General features: G+C 39.6%; 1 protein-coding gene across 3 annotated transcripts in view; it reads right to left on the bottom strand.

Annotated features, from left to right (window-relative positions):
- The window catches only part of RAVER2 (ribonucleoprotein, PTB binding 2), a 62158-nt gene that overhangs the window by 3244 nt on the left and 37833 nt on the right, over window positions 1–21081 (bottom strand). The window contains exons 6-14 of one of the 3 annotated variants that reach the window (XM_005300067.5): window positions 16992–17074; window positions 13079–13183; window positions 12771–12882; window positions 7405–7578; window positions 5557–5822; window positions 2430–2541; window positions 1752–1897; window positions 1014–1103; window positions 214–339 (exon numbers count right to left, since the gene is read on the bottom strand). In XM_005300067.5, coding sequence (XP_005300124.3) covers window positions 214–339; window positions 1014–1103; window positions 1752–1897; window positions 2430–2541; window positions 5557–5822; window positions 7405–7578; window positions 12771–12882; window positions 13079–13183; window positions 16992–17074 — 1214 coding nt within the window. Of the gene's footprint in view, window positions 1–213; window positions 340–1013; window positions 1104–1751; window positions 1898–2429; window positions 2542–5556; window positions 5823–7404; window positions 7579–12770; window positions 12883–13078; window positions 13184–16991; window positions 17078–21081 lie in introns of all 3 variants that reach the window. The other 2 variants (XM_008166630.4, XM_024103840.3) reach the window with 2 other exon arrangements.

Here is a 21081-nt window from a genome sequence, read left to right as displayed (position 1 = left end):
GAAAAGCTTTGGAATTGGCTTGGTAGGTGCCACAAGGTTCATGTTTGCCCTAGTTTACCAAAACATTTTGTAGTTGGCACAATACTCAATTAGGACTTTTGAAAGTCTAAATATCTTTTAGCCACTTGGTGGCAGCAAGAGACAAACAAGGCATGCTACCACCTGCATCTAGATTGGGCCGTGTCTGAAATCACTCTGAGTTTCTCCTCTCACCTTCTTTAATGGATTCTGTGGAGTAAGCTGAAAGCTGCCTGGCTGGCATGATCCCTGGGTTCCGGTGTAATATGAAGGCATAACCTGCAAATAGGTATTGTAGTCTCCATAAGATATAGCAGGTTCCTAAATGGAGAAGAGGATCCATGATAAACCAAAAGGTCAAAACAAAACTATTTATTTTTAAGTCATTACTCTTATTTGACTATAGTAACTATCAGTGGATAGATATGGAAATATCTGAGTCAAACCAAGTTTCTAAAGGAAAGAATTTTTAGTTCAGAACAGCTCAGGCCTACAGCAATGTCTCTCTCTCATTGAGTCTGATATAGGAACTTTTAAAAATCTCTATGCACACAATCCTTTTAAAAATACAAAAGGAAATTTGGTTTTGTATTTTTTAGATTTTGCCTACCATTTACACTGCAGCACCTACTGGGGATCTATAACAATGTGAGAGCTAAATAGCTCTTGGATAATACCTTAGTGGGAAATAACTTAATAATCTCTTGTTCACTTATGCTGTTCTATGGCTGCAATGTATGATCATTTTTAGTGCACTCCTGCTCTATTTTACAGCACATGGTGAAAACTTTAGGTTGTAGGATCCTAGGTACAGGAAAGCTTAGGGAATATCAAAGACGGAGTGTTTGGGATCCACACGGTGACTCTCCGGCACCATTTTCCCCATACAATCTGGTCCTTTCTGTTTACAGTAGCGCTGAAACACATGTAGCATCCTAACGCTAAAGGAGAGAAGCAGTCAACGGAAATGTGAAGGAAATTCATTTCACTTTTACCTCAGAAGCTTCATTTTCAAATTCACCTACTCTTGCTTGAGTAGCGTTGTATGCCTGCGCATAATGCTGATACCACTGCTGGACAGCCTCCTATAAATGAAAAAAACTTGTTCACTTCATCTGCCTGCTATGGTGATTTTACTTTATGCCAATTTCCCATGACCTTCACAGGGCACTAGATTTAATTAAAGACAAAAGCTCTCCAGGACACACAAAAACAGATTTTAAACCAATAATAAAAATTCAGCAGAACAGTTTAAATATATGTTTTAAGTCATTATGTGATAGGTGTCAGACTGACCACACTAAAGTCTTCTACTCACCCAGAAGATATAGAACAATTATATGTCTGAACCTCATCTAGTATAGTATATGTTCGTGATGCCCATTACACCTTAAATAACTTGATTCGTTGGTTTGGAATTTGTTTTATCTTGTAGCTCGTGAAAAAGACTTCATTCTGCACTTGTCATCTAAATTGATACCAGGACCCGAGTGATAATATCCTCTTTATTAACGACATAAAAATTGATCAAAATGCTCTATAATTTATAGTACCATTGAGCCAAGTAACTCCATCATCTTCACAGACCTATGGGATGTCTTTACAACAGGTCCTACTCCAAGTAGAACACAAAACAACCACATGCAACTACAGTGTAACGTCAGTTATCTATAAGCAATAAAAATATACCAAGCCCCCCATTACAGGAAGGAAAGTACTGTTAGCTAACATACCTGTGTATAATCCCCATACTGTTGAGAATAATGAAAGTAGTTTTCCATTGCATGTTGTGATGTAGTTCCCTGAGAGACTGCAGCATCCACTATGTTGCTTGAAAGCCCAGTGTGCTGCTGTGTATTAGTTGCTTTGCTGGCAACTGCTGCTCAAAACAAAATGAATAGATTCAGTTTATACATGCTGTGCAACCATTAAGGGGCACACTTTGATCTTGGATACACTTGTGTAAACCCAGAATATTGTCACAGACCTGAAATTTATTACTCCAGATTTACACATTTAACTGTAATCAAAATCTAGCCCAAAATATAAAAGATCTTATGTTTGATAGAAAATAGTTTCAAGAATGTACATAAATTCGGAACAAATATGCGAACAACTCTGTACATTTGCATTAGAAATACTGCAGCACATAATATCTCTTTACAGATAAGTACTCATATAAACTGTAATTTTCCAACTAGAAATTTAGTTATGAGGGTCGTTTATATCAATTTACTTTTCTTCTCAGTGCAAGTTCTTTGAAAGAGAGAATCCACGGTTTTATTAATGACAAATGCTGTGGTTGTTGGGATTGTTTAGTAAGCAGAAAAACAACTTACCACAATCTGCTCTTGAAAGCCTTAAATCAAATCACAAGCTGTTAGACCAGCATCTGCGGAATGGCTGCTTACCTGAAAGACATACACCACGCAACACGCTTGCCAAATTCAAGTAGGGATTGGTACTAAGACGGATTTCTTTGGGTGGTTCCCCCAGGAGCGAAGTCTGTTTTTTTGAGGGAATCTGTAAAAATGTTATAAATCGTCATTCATTCCATTTTTCAGCTATCACTCAAGTCATAAGTAAAACAAAAGCAATGACATGTGCTTGTCTCTACATGACTTTAAAAACAGGCAGATTCCATAGGTTTTACAGCAGAATATCTCCACATCGATCCGGAACGGAATCATCTGAACAGACTGCTCAGATTACAGATATTTTTTCTTGCCAAGTAGTTTGTCAGCCAAGTGTCTCTTTGGACCAGCAGGGAAGGGTTGGGGAAGGGGGGAACTTGCAAACTTAGTTTACCTGAGAATATTTAAAATCTCACTAAAAGCCATCAGATTAATACGCTAACAGTAAGCATGTGATAGACGACTAGCTTCAACTCAAGTCTCTGGCAAACCAAGGACTGATGAACTCTGACTTAGGGAGGTAGAATTTTCTCTGATGTACTAACGTAAAATGCCTTTCTGATCAAGCTGCTTATCAGCGCTAGCACTACTTACATTAAAGGGAAAAATAGTTGGGAGCGGGTCTGAGACCCCAGGACTCACTCACTCCCCCAAACCAGCAGAGGTGTGTGGGCTCCTGGAACTGTGATGGACTGAGTCTATTCTGCTAGTTTTTGCTTCTCTGTGGTGCTAGGTCCTTAACAAGGACAAGCTGTTTCAGGAGAGCAGGAGCGCCAGAGGCAGCCTGCCTGCCCAAAATACCCTAAGGGTATGTCCATGCTATATTCCGGAGCGAGTGCCTAGCCTGGGTCCGCAGACTCGGGCTAGCAGCGCTCTCACTAGCGTGCTAAAAATAGCTGTGTAGACATTACAGCTCAAGTCTGGTGAGGGGCTAGGGAGGGAGGACAGCATCTACACAGCTATTCTTAGCACGCTAGTGAGCACTCCACTAGCCCAACCTTACATTTAATTTGTTGATTTACAGCATAAAAATATACCCAAAATAGAGTTACATGTGCAGGTGGCAAATTACTTAGCTAATCCTACATAGATTCTAGCAACATTTAAAACACCTGTCACAGCACCCCCAACACCTGCCAGAAAACATTGTTCTCGCCACTTTTGAGAGATGGGTCTCCTGATAAGTCATAACAGTGATGCAGAAGCACTTACTATTAATATCAATAAACACAAAGGAACTGGTCTATGCTGAGGCATATGTCACCTCTCAAACTGTAACACATGGGAGCGGAAAATCATCTTGTTTACAGGCCAATCAGAACACTGAGTGAGATTCCACAGAGATGTACTGAGTATCCTACATAGAGGGCAAACTATTCGGCCAAATTTTCTGTGGGCATAAGACCTCAATGGCATCACACCAACAGATAATTTGGGCCATAAATTTCAGAGGATTTTTATCTGCTTTTCAACACTGGGTGTAATCTCTTCACTGTTAATGTACATTCAGGTTCCTAATTCACCTGGTAATCACATTTGGTACATCCGTTTGGGTTGGAAGTTGGCTTTTTCTACTACCAGTACCAAGGAGTTTATTCAAATAAGGGCAATTTGTTGCCCTTAATATTTAAAATCATAATTAAAAATGCAAATGGATTTGCATGTCTAAAATGGAATTTAATGCTCATGAGAAGTGCCAGAATGTCAGCCTGGGAAACTGAAACCCTCTCTTTAGTCAAAACACAGTAAGGCATGAGTCCCACCTCACACTACCACTGTAGCGGAGCCCTATTCTGGGAAAGGCTCCTACCTCAGTGAGTCAGGAGATGGTTCAGTCTCCAGGCCCATTCAAACCTTGGGTTCAGTTGACACTGACTATGAGGGGAACCAGTTAGTGCCATACTATTAGGAGTTTCATGATACCTATCCACTGGGAACTGGACTGAAGACAACACTCTCTCAATTTCACAGAGACCACTGAGCAGCCATCCCAGAGTATGGATGGGCTGATTTCAAACTGGAGAACATATAATCACTTGAAACATGTAGCCCCGGGGGGTTTTATATAATTTTATTCTAAATCCATTCGGTTAAAAATGTACAAATCTCGAATGTGCTACTAATGCACTCGCCTTAGAAAACTGGCCCCTGTATCAATTGATGCAGAAAAGGAAGTAACTTTATTAATATCTCTGCCAGAAAGGCAGATTCAAAACCTCCCTAGATAACCTGCAGATTAATTTTTAGAATACTTGATTATCTGGAGTTTTAAAAGTTTATTTTCCTTTTTTATCTGTATGAAAAGGTGAACGGAAATGCTGATTAAAATATACAAAAATAATCTGTTTAAAATCCCAAATCATTACACTAACATAGATTTAAAAATTAAAATAATTACATATTAAATAAATGCTGAAAACAGAATGTAGCCGAAGACACTGCTTAGGTGCTAGTAATCTCAACTGCTTCAGGAAAACAAGAAAACTTAAATCAAAACATAATAATCTAAGATATTTCAAGTTTTCTGTAAATGTCAAATGTTTAAGTAAATACATGTACAGAATCCAGTTAATGGCTGCGAATCTCAAACAGTTTTTAATAAAGCATTTCATTTCAGCTTTAATTTTTTCTTCTGCATCCACACACTTTGAAAGAATAAATACTAAACCTGATCTGATGTCAAGGAAATGCCAATTGTGTTTTAAGAGGATGCAGATTAGAAACACACACACACCCCCCCCCTAACCTAGAGGTACTGTTCTAGCTTACAGTCACTGAATTACAACACGAGTTCCATTTTTACTGTCTAAAAAGGGCATTTCCTGTAGCTTACATAATTTCATCATTACATATACAGAGGCATGTACATGAGGATAATAGTACTATAGAAAGATTCCTCTTTGTTAATTCATTTTGACAATCAAAAGACATTAATGTTTCCTTGCTGTAATTCATAATCCAAATAACCTTAAAATGCTTTATAAATCATTCTATGATTCAGTAAATATTATAATGGAGATACTGCAAAAAGAAAAATGCAGTTAACTTGTAGTTGGAAGAAGAACAACAACAACAAAGGGGGCGGGAGCACGGGAATGCAAAATCTATGTCCGTTTTTTCTTACCCCTGAACTTGTATCAGTGCTTTTTGGCTGACTTTGCTGTTGGGGATGTTCTGTGCGTAAGCCTCCAGCAGTAAAATTTGTTAAGCTCTGAAGATAAGCCTGCGACCCTGAGCCAGCTCCTTCTGACAGTCCCACTGTAGCTGATTGTTTATCCTGAGTATTATTTTGCCCTGGCATAGCTTGTCCAACAACGGGCTGATTTGGAAAGAATGGCAAGATGCCCATCCCTGTTGCTGCTGTTGTTCGATTTGGAGTCACATTAGATGCTGCAGTCAACCATAAATGGAGAAACCTTTCTGTTAGACAAGATTTATCAGAACATTTTACTTGTGGTTTTTATTAAGTGATGACAAAAACATTGAGAAATCTATTTCAAAGCTGTTATATAACAGTTAATCCTGATGCTGGTGGCCAGGAATGCTGCAGTAATAAAAACCTGGAGCTTAATTTAAAACTAAAGCTAGAACAGAAAACTGTAACTGTATTTAATGCTATTTCAGTCTAAATATCTGCTAGGCTAAGAAGTTAAACTGACCAGGGTCTGGTTCATTTGTTTTTTCTGCTACTCAAGAAAGCTATGAACAGCAGCAGCAGAGGCCCCTAAGTGATCTGTCTGTGGGCTCAGGAAAACTGCACAGCATCAGTTCACACTAGGAAGGTTTTCTTCACAACCTGAAGGGCAAGAAACTCTTTTTTTAATTAAATGAAGGCTTAAATTCTGCAGAAATTGGTGGCCTAAGTCTCACTGCTCCACAGGAAAACTCTTCTACTTACCACTGGTGAGTGCATTATTCAAGCCTTGTCTAGGAATACTGTAAAATGAAGTAAGGTGTCTGAAATCATTTATTTAACAAGACTTGGGCGCAATCAATGCAGAGTGTGGAGCTGTTAGTAGTCCCAAAAACAAACTGGGTGGAAAATAAGAAGTTATACTAAACAGAGTCATCTCCGATCTTTCCACAGACAGCTTAAGGCATCACTGTGCCAAGGAATTTGCAACCAAAAGTCACATCCATCAACACTTAGACAGTAAACCTCTAATGCTTAATGGAGTGAGCACAAACAAACTGTTTGCAGAGCTCCTCAACTAGAGGAGTTTATTCACCTTGGAATAACAAGTCTAAAAAGGCAGATCCTGAATAAAAAAAGTGGCTCCAACCTTCCTAAAAATTGGTAATATCTGTGCAAGTAGAGTATTAGCATCCTGAAAATATTCAAAAAATGCCACAATGTCTTCTGCACCAGGTGAACAACAGAGAGAAGTGAGACAGAGGAGAGAAGATACTGGTTTAAGCAGGAAATTCTGCAGAAACTTTTGCAAATCATCAATATGATGAAATACCAAGAGGGACTGCAGGATAGCACCCACTCACCTGGCACATGTAAATCTATCAAACAAGAAACCCTTTGCGCCAAAACCCAAAGAAAGATGGAGGAGAGAGGCACAAGAGTCAGAACCCGGAATGCACCAGATTAAGACTCTAGGGGGCCACAGGATAGTTTATTTTAAATATATAGAAGAAATAAACCATGAAAGAATTCCTATCAAATAGTCCACTAAGAGCACAAACATTTAAGAGCTGCCATCTGGATTTTCAAGGCACTGCATGTAATTCCCCATTGTCAAATGTTGGAATCAAGGGGGAGGGAAAGTGGTAAAATCTACCGCAAGGCTGATCTTAGTGGCAAATAGAAATTTACAAGGGTTTCCTTAAAAGGCCTGTGCTATTTGCTCAGGTATTATGAAAGGGGCATCCCAGGCAGTAAACACAAGCCATGTTTTACCACATTCAGGACAGAAACATTGAAGAAGACAGGCAGGACCAAGCTTCCCCCATGGCCACTCACCTACAATTCTATGAAACTGATTGTGTAGAACTTGCCCATCTGATCCCAATGGATAATCCCTGCTCAATTTTTTCATCATCCGGGAATAGGGAAGATGTTTGGTTAACCTTCTGCTTCTATTGGCTAGCTGCTGAGAAGCCATGGTGTGCACACAGAACACTTCAGGGGGAACACCTGTTGTACAGCACATTGTGCACAAGGATTACAAAATCAGACTGCTACCAAGGCCTGAAGGTGCAGTTACACATAAGAAATGCTATGCGCAAGCAATACAGAACAAATCCAACAGCCACTCGGCAGGGTTCCTCAGCATATACTCCACCTGAAACCTTTTTGAAAAAACCTACTGATATACCAACTTTGCACTGCAATCCCATGAGTTCTCAAGTGAAGCAGAGTTAGGCCAGGTCCATGCATAGCTGTGTGAGAGATTCTGCCAATAAACACATACATGCCTCAGGAAGTGGAGTCAGTGATTTAGTAGCTGGCACTTTGCCTTCTGAGTTAGGACTCACGCAAACTGCAGCATAGTATCACAAAGCACTGGATTGCTGGAAGCACCCTCTTACAAAAAACAAAGTGAGCAACAACTGGCACTTCTCACAGGAGACAAGGGTGTTAACCCTGTTGTCCTGGCCAAATTCAAACTCAAATACTTATGTTCTGTGTATCTAATTTTCCCCTGCAGTTCCACTTGGATTGAGCATTCGTCTTCATTTCCTGTCATAAACTGTTGCATAGTGTTGTAAAACGTGTATCAAGTTCCACCCTGAGGTGGTCATACTTCAGAGTGAATAAAGTGACCTCTATCTCAAATTTGTATCCGTTTGCTAAAGGGACACAGTCAATTTAAAAGAAAAAAAAATCACCCTTTTCTCATAGAACAATTTACCTCTGAGTTACAATACCCAAGATAACAGAGATTAGAGAAGAAAGTATTTTTATTTTGTTTAGTTTGTGCATTCACAACATCCATTTTTGTACACTCTCTCCTGTGTAGTCAGTCATTGTCCTCAGTTGTTTGGGTGGGTCTTTCACACAGTAATGTGTATAAAACACAGAGGGACTCAGGGCAGGCATAGTACATGACACTATTTTTAATTAATTCAGATATAGCTTTGACTTCATTCTTCCTTCCTAGCATTTAACACAAAACACCAGTTCTGCTACTGAAACGCCCAACTTGCTGAACAGCTGAGCAACAAATCAGAGTTGCAGAGGAGAGCATCAATCAAGTATAAAAACAATAGTCTTTACCAATATTTTGTATGGAACGGCCATTGGCTGCACCTTACTAGAGATAAAAATGAAACTCAGACTCCTCTGAAGATGGCACATCCTGGAACCTAAAGGGCAATAATTCTGCACTGTGGTTGGTAATGACATGTGAAATAGAGCCAATTCCTCGATCTGTACTAGCGGTAACCACGTCACCTAGTGCAGTGCACTTTCAGATATTAACATGCAACATATGGCAATTGAGTTGTTACAATGTTTGTGCAATGTAAGTTGTCATTAATTTTGATTGTATCCACATTATATGCAATTACAAATGAGAACAGAGGTGATCTGTGCAACGGGGAGTGGAAGGGAACATGTCCAAGAGACAATCATCTCTAAAGCCAAGCTGGATTATCCTCCACTAATCCCACTAGATCCTGCTCTTGCAGAGAATATCTATAATAGACCCATAAAATGCAGATGTGTAGTTTCTGAAATTATCTGTCAAGAGAATTATTTTGAGCAGTTTTCAAGTTACAAACAAAATTTCAGAAACAAGAAAAATTTATTATACCACTATGAAGAGAAGAATGACTAATGCTAACAACTCATCTTCTTAATACCTTCCTTAAAAAAGAGAGAAAAATAAAATTCCATTAAAAGGCAAAGCTGCTAATTATGTTTATAGTCATAATTAACCTGTATATACAGTAGAACCTCAGAGTTACAAACACCTCGGGGATGTAAGTTGTTCAGAACTCTGAACAAAACGTTATGGTTGTTCTTTCAAAAGTTTACAACTGAACATAGACTTAATACAGATTTGAAATGTTGACATGCAGAAGAAAAATGCTGCTTTTAACCCTCTTATTTTAAACGAAACAAGCACAGAAACAGTTTCCTTGCCTTCTCAAATCTTTTTTTAAGCTTTCCCTTTAATTTTTTTAGTAGTTTACGTTTAACACAGTACTGTAATGTATTTGCCTTTTTTTTTTTTTTGGTCTCTGCTGCTGTCTGATTGTGTACTTCCGGTTCCAAATGAGGTGTGTAGGTTACACGTTTTCCTTCTCTTCTTTCACCCTACTAGGGGAGCAGGGCACTGGGGCGTTATAGAATCTTAACGCCTACATCCCATTCCATTTTTCCTCAGTTTACATTTCAAGGCTCCACATCAGAACCATCTTCCTTGCGGCTGAGAACTGCATGGAACTGCATGTTCACCAGCACTTTGCTGGCTGCAGGAATCTCTAATGAATTACCAAAGCATTTTCCCCACCCTCCTTCCTGACAAGGGACAGAGCACCCTCACTTTACGGTATTCACAGGGAAGTGAAATCAAATGCAGAGTAGTAACTCTAGGCTTATCCAAATACATAGATTTATATGCAGTGAAGAGCATTAGTCTTCACAAAGCCTTTAAACTCTTTGATGCCGTTGAACTACCTCTCCCAACTTAAGCGCTAATTCCTTTTCCATCAAGATGTAATGTCAACAACTTTAGAAGTTTAAAAAATTCCATGTAATGGACTTTTACTCAACTCCAGTTAAAACCTAATAGGATTCTGGTGGGCTGGATTCACAGCTGATTTCAGCAGAACAGCTACTTGTAAGAGAAGCGTTGTGATGTTGAGATGTATCAGGTGGGAACCTACAGGAATGAATACTAAAAACCTATTTCTGTCCTCATGTGAAGAGACAAGACATTAGGAAAATTCATTAAAAACAAGGAATATCAGTAAAATCAAGATATTTGATTTCTCCAAAATCAAAATGTTGAGGTCTACAAGCGTATTAAAAGTAGAACAGTAGACGCCCTTAAAATGGAATCAAGTTAATTGTAGGACTAAAAGGCATGGACTAAGAGAGGCTACAAGCATTGAAAACCAAAGTAATATAAAGTAAAGCAAATGCCCTTTTTAACATGTCTAGTACATTGCATCAGATAGGGGATATGGGCATAAGCAAAGAAAAGTAATAAGATCTAGTCCCATTCATATATCCGAGAACATCAGTAAGAAAATAAGACACTAAAATGAAAACAGTGCTCCTTTCAGAAACTGAGAACTTCAGGCAAGAAATAGCATACCAAATCACCTTAAGGAATTAAAGCAAATTCAGAACCCTAGCCAAATATATTGCTGTGGGTTTATCTGACAGTTAAGAGTTGTAATAGGAGAGTGTTGATAGTGTGCTAATTTCACTCAACACAGGAAGATGAGACTGTCTTATATTAAATGTTAAAGCACCTAGCGTTAACTCTTAGAGTCATTTCACACAAACAGAATAGACATCTAACTACCCTATTTAGGAATTAAAATAATGCGGTCATGAAAAAATGTGTCCATGATTTTAGAGGCTGCTGTTAAAAATTTGGCTCACATCAGGAAAAGCTCATTCCTAGCATAAAGGGGTTAATCAGCAAGTCTGTTCATGTTTAGCCTCTCCTTGGAATATGTGGCCCATTTCTGTTTACATTTTGCTATTCTGCTTACTCTTGGCTTCTTTCAGTTATATACCTGTTTGACTTAAGTGATAAACTTCATGGTCAGCCTGAACTGACACCAAGATGTAAGCAAGTGTGTGTGGGATATATGATACCATGCTAATTATAATTCTGAATTTGTCTGGATTTTGATGTTTAAGCTGGCAAAATCAACATGAGCAGACAGTAGCCTGATACTCAAGTACATGCCTGGCAAATACAGACCATGGAAAACGAAAATATGGGAATCTTCTGGAAGAGAAGGCAATGAAGCCAAGGTGTCTGTGCCAGAATCCTCATCTATGTATGCTTCAGAACAGGGGTAGGCAACCTTTCAGAAGCGGTGTGCCGAGTCTTCATTTATTTACTTTAATTTAAGGTTTTGCATGCTGGTAATACATGTTAACGTTTTTTAGAAGGTCTCTCTCTATAAGTCTATATATTATATAACTAAACTATTGTTGTATGTAAAGTAAACAAGGTTTTCAAAATATTTAAAAAGCTTCATTTAAAATTAAATTAAAATGCTGTTCTTACGCCACCAGCCTGCCCAGCTCGCTGCCAGCCTGGCGTTCTGTTTACCTAGACCAGCAGCGAGCTGAATGGGGCCTGACCTCTGAAGCCCCCCACACCTCCAGAAGGGTGGGTGTGGAGGGCTTCAGAGGTCAGGGCAGAGGGCTGGAGAGGTGTGTGGGGGGGTGCAGGGCAGAAGGCTGGGGGTGGTGCAGGGCAGAAGGCTGGGTGTTGGGGGGGGAGGGCAGAGGGCTGGGGTGTGTGTGGAGGTGCAGGGCAGAAGGCTGGGTGTGTGGGGGGGTTCAGGGCAGAAGGCTGGGGTGCTCGGCTCATGGGGGTGCTCCCAGCTCCCTGCCCTCTGCCCTGAGCAGCTCATGGCAGGGGGCTGGAAGGGATATGTCCTGTTCCACCCCATGCCCCAAGGCCCGTCCCTACCTCTTCTCTGCCTCCTTTACCTGGGGCCAGCTTTAGCAAGGGGCTGCCGCGCGCCAGCTGGAGCTCCGGCCGGGAGAACGGGGCCGCGGGGCTTTTGCAGAGCAGCGAGCACGCTGCCACTCCTCCCCCTTCCCTTTGCAAGGGCCGGCGCAGGGAAGGAGAGGAGGAGGGGTAGGAAAGCAGGCTGCACCACGGCTGGGGGAAGGAGTGGGGGAGCTTGGCTGCTGCAGGACGGAGCTTCTGCCTCCTGCCCCAGCAGGGGAGAGCGGTGGGTGGGGGGGCTGAGTGCGGCTGGGGGTCGGAACCGCGGCAGGCAGCCACGTGCCATTCAAAATCGGCTCGCGTGCCGTGTTTGGCACGCATGCCGTAGGTTGCCGACCCCTGCTTTAGAAGCTAAATGAAAATATGCCCCTTGTTTGCATTGCTGCTTTTTTCATAAAATATCTAAGTTTGTGTAACTGGGAAGCCTCGGAGTTTGTGCCAGGTAGTGAAAGCAGCCAACGCAAACCGATCAATACAGCAATAATCAACATAATTCTTTTGTTAAATGCTCCTGTATTTCACATTGTTGTTAGGCTTGGTGGCTTCCTTATTCTGTGGTGATAAGGTTAAAGTTATTGATTATCACTTTTGTTAAAAAAGTAGGAGTGAGTCAGCTGCATATTTTCAAACTGGACATTTCTGCTGGTACAGTATGAAACAAAATGTCATTTACATGTATGCGCTTCTCCATGGTTTCCCAGGTCTGCACTCACTGATGGTATTGGCCTTGTTCCCAATACCGTCTGAAGTAACATTGGTGGAGGCTCTCCAAGTAAGCCAGGTTTCTATAAAGAAGAACAAGTGGTATTGTAAATGACTACAGTCATCTTAGCTATTCCACAGGCTTTCACATACAGTTAATCTCTTCTACATATGCTAGATGGTTAAAGTTTTAATAGGCTAAAAAGTCCTATTTGTTTTAGAAAATAGTTAATAAAAAGGTACACAGGTAGATAACTGAAGTTAAAATGATGAACTTACACTGTTAGTTTGAATATTCTCAATTTTAATTAGTTGCTTCTGTGCCAGTTGTAGGTGGGAGAGGTTCTGTAGCAGTAAATTAGATGTATTCCCCAGAACAGAATTCTGCCAAATTGACACAAGAATCATTAGTTAAAGAATACAAAAAAATTACACTTGTTGCAAGATTTCCGGCTGATGTGATATAGGCCAGATACTTTTAGCTTACGTCTATGTTTATCTGAAGTCAGTGACTTCCCCTCCATAAAACCAAATCCTTGCTTCACTTGCAATCAAAGCTTTCAGAAGATTCTGAATTCCTTTTATCCTTCCTTTCCTCCAGTTTGATTTTCTGGGTGATTTTTAGAGGGTAAGTGTAGTTTATTGTATTGTGCTTTACAATGTTTTTATTTCTTACATGGCATCTGCTCCAAACATCTCACTACTTTATTAGGTTATGTTGGGATAGTTAGGGGCTATTATATACTGCTTTACAGTCTCTAAACATTAATGCTACCTTCAGGAAAGGATACCTACACATATATGATTCTTCCCTTTCTCATTGGTAAGTATCCTACATAGAGCACTATTCCCAGAACATTCATAACGTGGCTAGTTATTCAGGCTATGTTCACACTGTGGCTCAATGTTTTTTGAAATGGTTTTCATGCACAGTTACACTAAAACACTGTTGTAACACGGTTTTCATCCACAATCAAGACACTTAACAAACCATGTTGAGATGCCATACTAGAACTTGCCTTGGGGATATTCTACAGTATGGTTTTTGGATTGCATGATGGTTTAAAAGAAATGGCTGTCCACACTGGAGCATCAAACGATGCTATATTTCAGGGGTTCTCAAACTGGGGGTCGGGACCCCTAAGGGGATTGTGAGGTTATTACATGAGGGGTTCGTGAGCGGTCAGCCTCCACCCCAAACCCCGCTTTGCTTCCAGCATTTATAATGTTGTTAAATATATAAACAAGTGTTTTTAATTTATAAGAGATGGGGGAGTCACACTCTTGCTATGTGAAAGGGGTCACCAGTACAAAAGTTTGAGAACCACTGCTATAATTTGTGCTAACTACATGACTGCTTGAAAACATTGAGTCAAACATCATTCTTGGAGAGCAAGAGTTTCTTGAACATGGTTTGCCAGCCAAAACATATGTTTGCTCCAGGTCTCTATAAACCTTTTTCTGTAGCACTCTGGCATTTAAAGAACCCATTCTGTGAGGCAAGACTAGAAATATGGAATAAAAATTCCTCACTGTGTGAGTGCAGATAGATCACCACTAATGATTGAAAACTGAAGAAGCAGCTGAGCAGAGCAAGTAGGCCTTTGCATGCTTTATGGCTTTGCCAGAACTCTGCCTCACAAATGTTCCTAGACATTTATAGCCAGCACAGTTTGTGTCCCAATGTGACAGGGATGCAGATTCCTTAGGAACTAAACTCAGAACACGTAGAACACAGACATTCATGTCACAGAACAGTCCTCTGTGTTTTGGAAATTATTTACAATAATATCAACACACAAAACAAGAAATCTCTAAGAACCTGCAAAAACAGAACTCTGCAAAACAAACAAGGGCCAAATTTGGATTAACTGCATCAATATGTTTGTGTATTGAGTCCGCACTGCTGTCCTAAGCATCTCAATTAGAAATGACCTGCAGCTGATGTTGCCAGTACATCTTTATTTTTTATTATTTTATTTGTATTTTCTGAGTTACATCAAGAAAGAAAATGTACTGATTAAATGACAAACTTTTAAGAAAATTGTTTGGCTGAATCTTCAAAACAGATTCTCTGGATTAATCACAGGAAGAGCTGTTAAACAGTTAGATCAGTCAGTTAACACATAACTCTAAATGTTCAAAATGTGTTATGGCGGCACATAATGTCTATCATTAAGAAATACCAAGAGTAGCTAAGTTAAAAAAAGTATTCAGTGATTCATCCAAACAACTGTTCAAATTCTCATCTGTCATGTCCTCCTAATTATCTATAATTTAATTATTCTATAAGCAATGCTTTGGTATCATATTTTTAAAAAGTGATTCCTCTCAATGTATCAGTTAACAAAATCTTGAACTGTCAATTTCACGCAGCAAAAACAACCTACGCAGGAAGGAATATAGAAATAAGCTGAACCAGTGTCCTTTTGACAAACCAACAAAAAGCTAGAAAGTAACACAGCTTCTTTTCCTGTACATGATAACACTGAATTCCAAGAAAGAAAGAGTGACCAGATTCTCTGGCATTGAAGAGTACCCCAAAAAGATACAGAATAAGGGTAGACAAGTGCCAATGAAAGGAACCTAGATAATTAAATTACTATCAGTAATTTAGCTTACTGGGCCAGGTTTAGAGATTAATTAAAAGCAGGAGCTCCCATGGAAGAATATTAAATGCGTGAGCCTATCCAAAGCAATAACACTAGCTTGTTTGGCTGTAGTATACTTAAGCCAAAAAGCAGTGGGATCATCATCAGTCACACTGCAACTATGTACAACATGCCTCCTTCCAACTGTGATTAAAAAGCATTTATGTTGCCTTCCAAGGAAGCACAAAATCTACAAGACCATAGAAAGAGCAGCAGTAACTAAATATATCAGAGGAAAAGGTCATATATATACTTTAAAAATGCGAGCAAACAACACTCTTTGTGTTCAATAAACTTTACAAATTGCAGCAAATGTATTTTTTTCTATGGTGTGCTGCAGATCTAAACAACATGTCTAACATTTGACAGGAATACATGCCTCTAGATAACGCATAACAGAAAAATGAGAGAAAGCAAAGTGTCTTTACTGTGAAGAAAATCTCTCCTATTTTAGTTCAATCTCTCTTAACAGACATGGAGCTATAGATCTTAAAAGTATAATAGAAATAGTAACGAATAAATAAGAATTGTTTTTATTTCGAGTAGGAATTTCAAAAGTACTGAATAGAGTAAGGAGCAAAAGCCTCATTTAAAAATCAATGGTATTAGAACTTCCTGACTTCTCTAGGTACTTTTGAAAACCCCACCCATATTTCCTAAGGGTAAAATTCACCCCTTGGCAGAGTCCACACTGTAGAAGCCCCTACAGTAGTCCTGATGTGGTAAGCAGAAGTGGAAACTGGGTGGCCTGTTGACCCAATAGATTGATACAAAAGGGAGTACTGACTGTGGACAAAAGCTGTTACTCCAGCCCAGCCCTTGTCCCTGAGTTAGGGGGTAGATTCATCCCAAATCTCCCTACAAGATACCCCTATGAACTTTGGATTCTTTATATGAGCTTCCAGAATATCCCCTTTTACTACTGTTGGGCTCATAGTGGTTTGGAAGTCATAGGAGCCTTATAATACACCACAAGAACTCTGAGAACACTTCAGTAATACACATTTTGGTTTATTTTTAGCTAAAAACTAACACCTCAAAATTATTATTGTTGTTATTGTTGTTATCATTTATGTAGTACACTTTACAGGCTTTAAAAATAAACACAATGATAACACACTTCCAGCCTTGAATCAGACTTATTTTCCAAAAAGGCTTTGTTCTCGAATGAGCTACTTACAAAATGAATCAATGGTCCTTGTTACTCAACCTGTTACTTGGAAACAGATGTTCTTTCTAGAAACGATAAGTTCTCTCTACCACAAAACAATCAGGTAACAGCGAATCAAAAATTCAGAAAAAATAAAATGGTAATTTGCATACAGACAGTAAGCACTCCTCAATTTTGATTAGTCAAATCTCATATCTTATTTAAAAAGTCTCTTGAAATTACTTTGTATTTAACATATACTATATAAAGTCATTTTAACAAAAACATTTGATTTTAGTTGTCAATTCTTGAGATCTGTTACAACGTTTTAATGCAAAATACTGCTTAAATACATAAATTGATATAAATTTTTTCACACAGATAAACATACCTGGTGTACTTTATTCAAATGGAAAAATCCTGGACTGACTGCTGTATTTATAAGATGAGGTAAACCAGCAGATACTCCAAGAACTGCTGGAGAAAACACAAGATAGGATCCTTGAAAAATTTATAGAACTTTTAAAAGTTAGGCAAAGAATGATTTTTAACAGTTACATACACTTTACATATTTGCCTTTTTCTAAATATTTCTATAGGATTTAACATTTAATTAACTGACTAAAAATCAGGACAGTGAACCCTTTTAATACACAGCTGGCTGAAGGTTATTATGCAGAGAGACTCTTATCCTGCAGGTTTCAAAGTAGCAGCCGTGTTAGTCCGTACCCGCAAAAAGAACAGGAGTACTTGTGGCTCCTTAGAGACTAACAAATTTATTAGAGCATAAGCTTTTGTGGGCTACTGCCCACTTCTTCGGATGCATATGCACGAAAGCTTATGCTCTAATAAATTTGTTAGTCTCTAAGGTGCCACAAGTACTCCTGTTCTTATCCTGCAATTAATAGCACATAGGAAAACGGCTATGTCTACTGGGAGCCCCACTGAAGTCAACAGGGTTCCTCAAAGGTGCACAGGTCTTCTCGTTCACTCTAAACTGCAGGACGGGGGCCTTAGTTCAAGTGCTTCGATAGATACATAGTCATTGGACATACAATTTCTGTGTAGTCAATTGTAAACAGGTAATAATTTCACATGTCATCAATGGGCCCTTAGAAGTGAATGGCAAAACTCCCCTTGACTTCAGTGGGAGCACGACCAGAGTTTATATTGGGGACAGTCACACTAGACAGAAACTGAGTTAAAATAAAGACTAAATTCAGATTCCTCAGCAGTGCTGCTTGCCATTTTACAATACTAGAGAGTGCTCACAGTAACAGAAAGAGCCTCAGAAGTCTGAGGTAACAAATGATTATAGGCAATAAAAACATGGGGAATTTTTGGAAATTAAAAGATGAAATATTCAAAGTTACAAACAAAATTGTGAGATTTTAAAAAAAATTCAGGAGACAGTGTTAAAAATACGGTGAAGTTTGTAGTTTCGTGGTTAGAGCAGGGACTGGGTTATTGTTCTTATTTCATACATTTGTGGTTGCACCCATAACCTGCTGGGAGCTTTCTAAATATTCAAGCAGGGACAATCCCTGCTCCAAGGATCTCACAATCTGAAGACAGACAGACAAGCAGAGAGACGTTAAAGGAAGGGAAACAGCATTAGGAAAGTTACACACAAGTAAACTCTATTCACTCTGGAAGTAGCATGGGAGAAACAAGCCGTTAAGCGGCACTTAGATGTGGAGAGGGTAAGAATATTACATGTAGGTTCTATTCCTGGCTCTGCCACTGACTTCCTGTTGGACTCTGGGCGAGTTGCTTACCTTCCCATGACTCAGTTTGCCCATTTTTGCAATGAGTAATACAGTAATAACCATAGGCGTGTCCTGAGAGTGCTTTGGTCAAGTTATGAAGTGCAAAGAATTATCAAAGGATTGCATAAATAGCAGCTTATACCATCAATCTATGCGGTTCTGTCCCTTTAAATTGTGCTTCTGTGCTCCCTTAAAGAGTCTCACTTCGCTGCTGTTCTCCCTGGAGTGGTCCCCATCCAATGAGATCATGCCCTTTCTGCAGAGACCCACGGTGTACTTCCACACGCTCAGTTGTTCTTACACATCCCCTCCATACAGACTTCTTTCAGGTGGAGTTATGGAAATAAAAGTGATTGCACAAAAAAGGGCCCCTCCTTACTAAACAGATTTGCTGCTTTATGTATTCAGGGTCACATATGCTTCCTTTAGTAAGTAAAATACTTTATTGCCCCTTTTAGCACTGCAGAGACAATGCAGCTAAGATTCTTTTTAGCCTTACCAACAGAATTATTAAGAAAATTGATTACAAAATCTTTAGTAGGGGTCATGATGTACACGTCAGACAGAATCCAGCTTCCCATAGTGAGTCTGCAAGGCTGTCACAATTTGAAAAGCCATCCTTTTAAATGTAACTTGAGCAAATTTAATACAGAAGCCAGTGTGAGGCAAATATAAAACCATACAGTGACATTTTTACAGCCAACCTTCTGAAAACAACCACACTCAAAGCTGTCTTGCACTTCCCCATCTTCACAGATACCTCTTAATGCATTACTGCTCTCTCATAAAAAGCCACATATACACTTATTCACAACTATAGAGAGCCACACATGTGCTCCTTGAAATACAGGTAAAATTCTGATTATCCAAACTCAATTATGCAAAATTCAGAAATGCCACCAAGAGTGGAATTTTGTTTTTCCCAAAAATCTCCATTTTCTGAATTTCCAGGAACCATTGAAAAATTAAGGTTCATCTGCACAGAGGGCAAGATACTCATCTCCATTCTGGCCATGTTATGACAGGTAAAAGGGCTGAAGCAATGTAAAAGGATCCTAAAAGCCCTTTATCCAGCAGCAAGAGGACTGTCCCCAAGCAGGAATTGATGAAGAAATAGCAGCTTATTATTTCTGCCTCCCAAAGACCCACTGCCTCCCAAAGACCCACTCATAGGAGGTGTGCACTATGGAGCCGTCCTGGGAGCAGGAGAGTTGTGCTGGGTACAGGCCCACAGCACACAGTACTGTGGCCCACAGAGCAGCCCAGGGAAGCTTCTCTAACTTGAGGTATGTCTACACTGCAAAAAAAGGTGTGTTTTAACCCAAGTTAGTGAACACAGGTTAACTAACCTCAGTTAAGAACACGGTTTTTTTTTTTTGCAGTGTAGACATACCCATAGAGAGGCCCTGAGGGCTGTCTAAGTTAAACTAGGGGCCTCTCCATCCCCCAAAGCAACCCAGGATTGGAAGGGTGCTAAAGTGGCTTAAAGCCACCTCATCCTCATCCCTCCCAACTGTCTTAAAGGCACTGCATAGATTCTCACCCACACCCATAATATTTATAGCACAGCCATTCATTCTTTAGGCAGGTCTATGCTACAACCTAAGCTGATACAACTTACGTCGCTCAGGGGTGTGAACCCCCTTACTCCCCAAGTGACACAAGTTTTACGCTGTCCACATCAGCGCTATGTCGGCGGGAGACGCGTTTCCGCTTCTCGCCAAAGTGGAATGATTATGCCGACGGGAAAGCGCTCTCTCGCTGGTGAAGACGTGCTGCAGCTGCGCCGATGTAGTGCTGTAGTGTAGACTTGCCCTGAGTCTTCCCTCACTGATCTCTTCAGACTGACTGTTCCCATTCTTATTGCTAACATTTTAATTCTTTGAAACATGATACGTTACTTTTAATTTATTGTCCATTCAAATTAGAAGGAAAGTTCCTTTGGAAGAAGGACATTGTTTAACAGCGTGCTTGTAAAATGCTATATACATCTATGGTAACATACAAGAAAGAAATAATTTTAAAACAGTATGAACTAGAGAGGGACTTGAGTTGCTAGTTCAGATCTGGAACCAGATCCCCAAAGTCTGAGGGTGTTTGGATGAAAGGTTTTGTTTTATACCAATTTCTAATATAAATATACATAGATTGCAGAGTTAGCATGAGGGTGTTTACAAGGAGCAATGATATTTAAATTCACTGTTTGCAGTGGTATAGCCATGTTGGTCCCAAGATATGAGAGACACAAAGCAGGTGAGGCAATATCTTTTATTGGAGCAACTTCTGTTGCTGAGAGAGACACGCTTTTGAGCTACACCTCTACAGAGGTATTAACTGCCCACTTCATCAGGAATGGTGTCTTGCAATGTGTTAAATCCTAATGCTTCACAATCTTTTCTACCTTGTATTTAGCTGTGACACTCTGATTACCTCTCCCAGACCTGAAGAAGAGCCCTGTAGCTTGAAAACTTGTCTCTTTGACCAACAGAAGTTGGTCTAATAAAAGACATTACCTCACCCAGTTTGTGTCTCATTTAAATTAACTGTCATGAGAGTTTGTTGTCCATTTGTTTTCTGTCACTTTTGTGAAGAGGACTATCTTGAGCAATTATAAACATATGTATTTTAAAAGGTTGCTCCTGATTTTTTTTTTTTTAAGCTAAAGCTTGTTGTATCACTAACCACACGGAATTCTTTTCTTATTTATCTATT

The sequence above is a fragment of the Chrysemys picta genome, chromosome 8, assembly GCF_011386835.1.
Source record: "Chrysemys picta bellii isolate R12L10 chromosome 8, ASM1138683v2, whole genome shotgun sequence".
Classification (NCBI taxonomy): Eukaryota; Metazoa; Chordata; order Testudines; family Emydidae; genus Chrysemys; species Chrysemys picta.
Note: the sequence above shows the minus strand (reverse complement) of the source record. Positions and strands in the feature narration are given on the sequence as shown.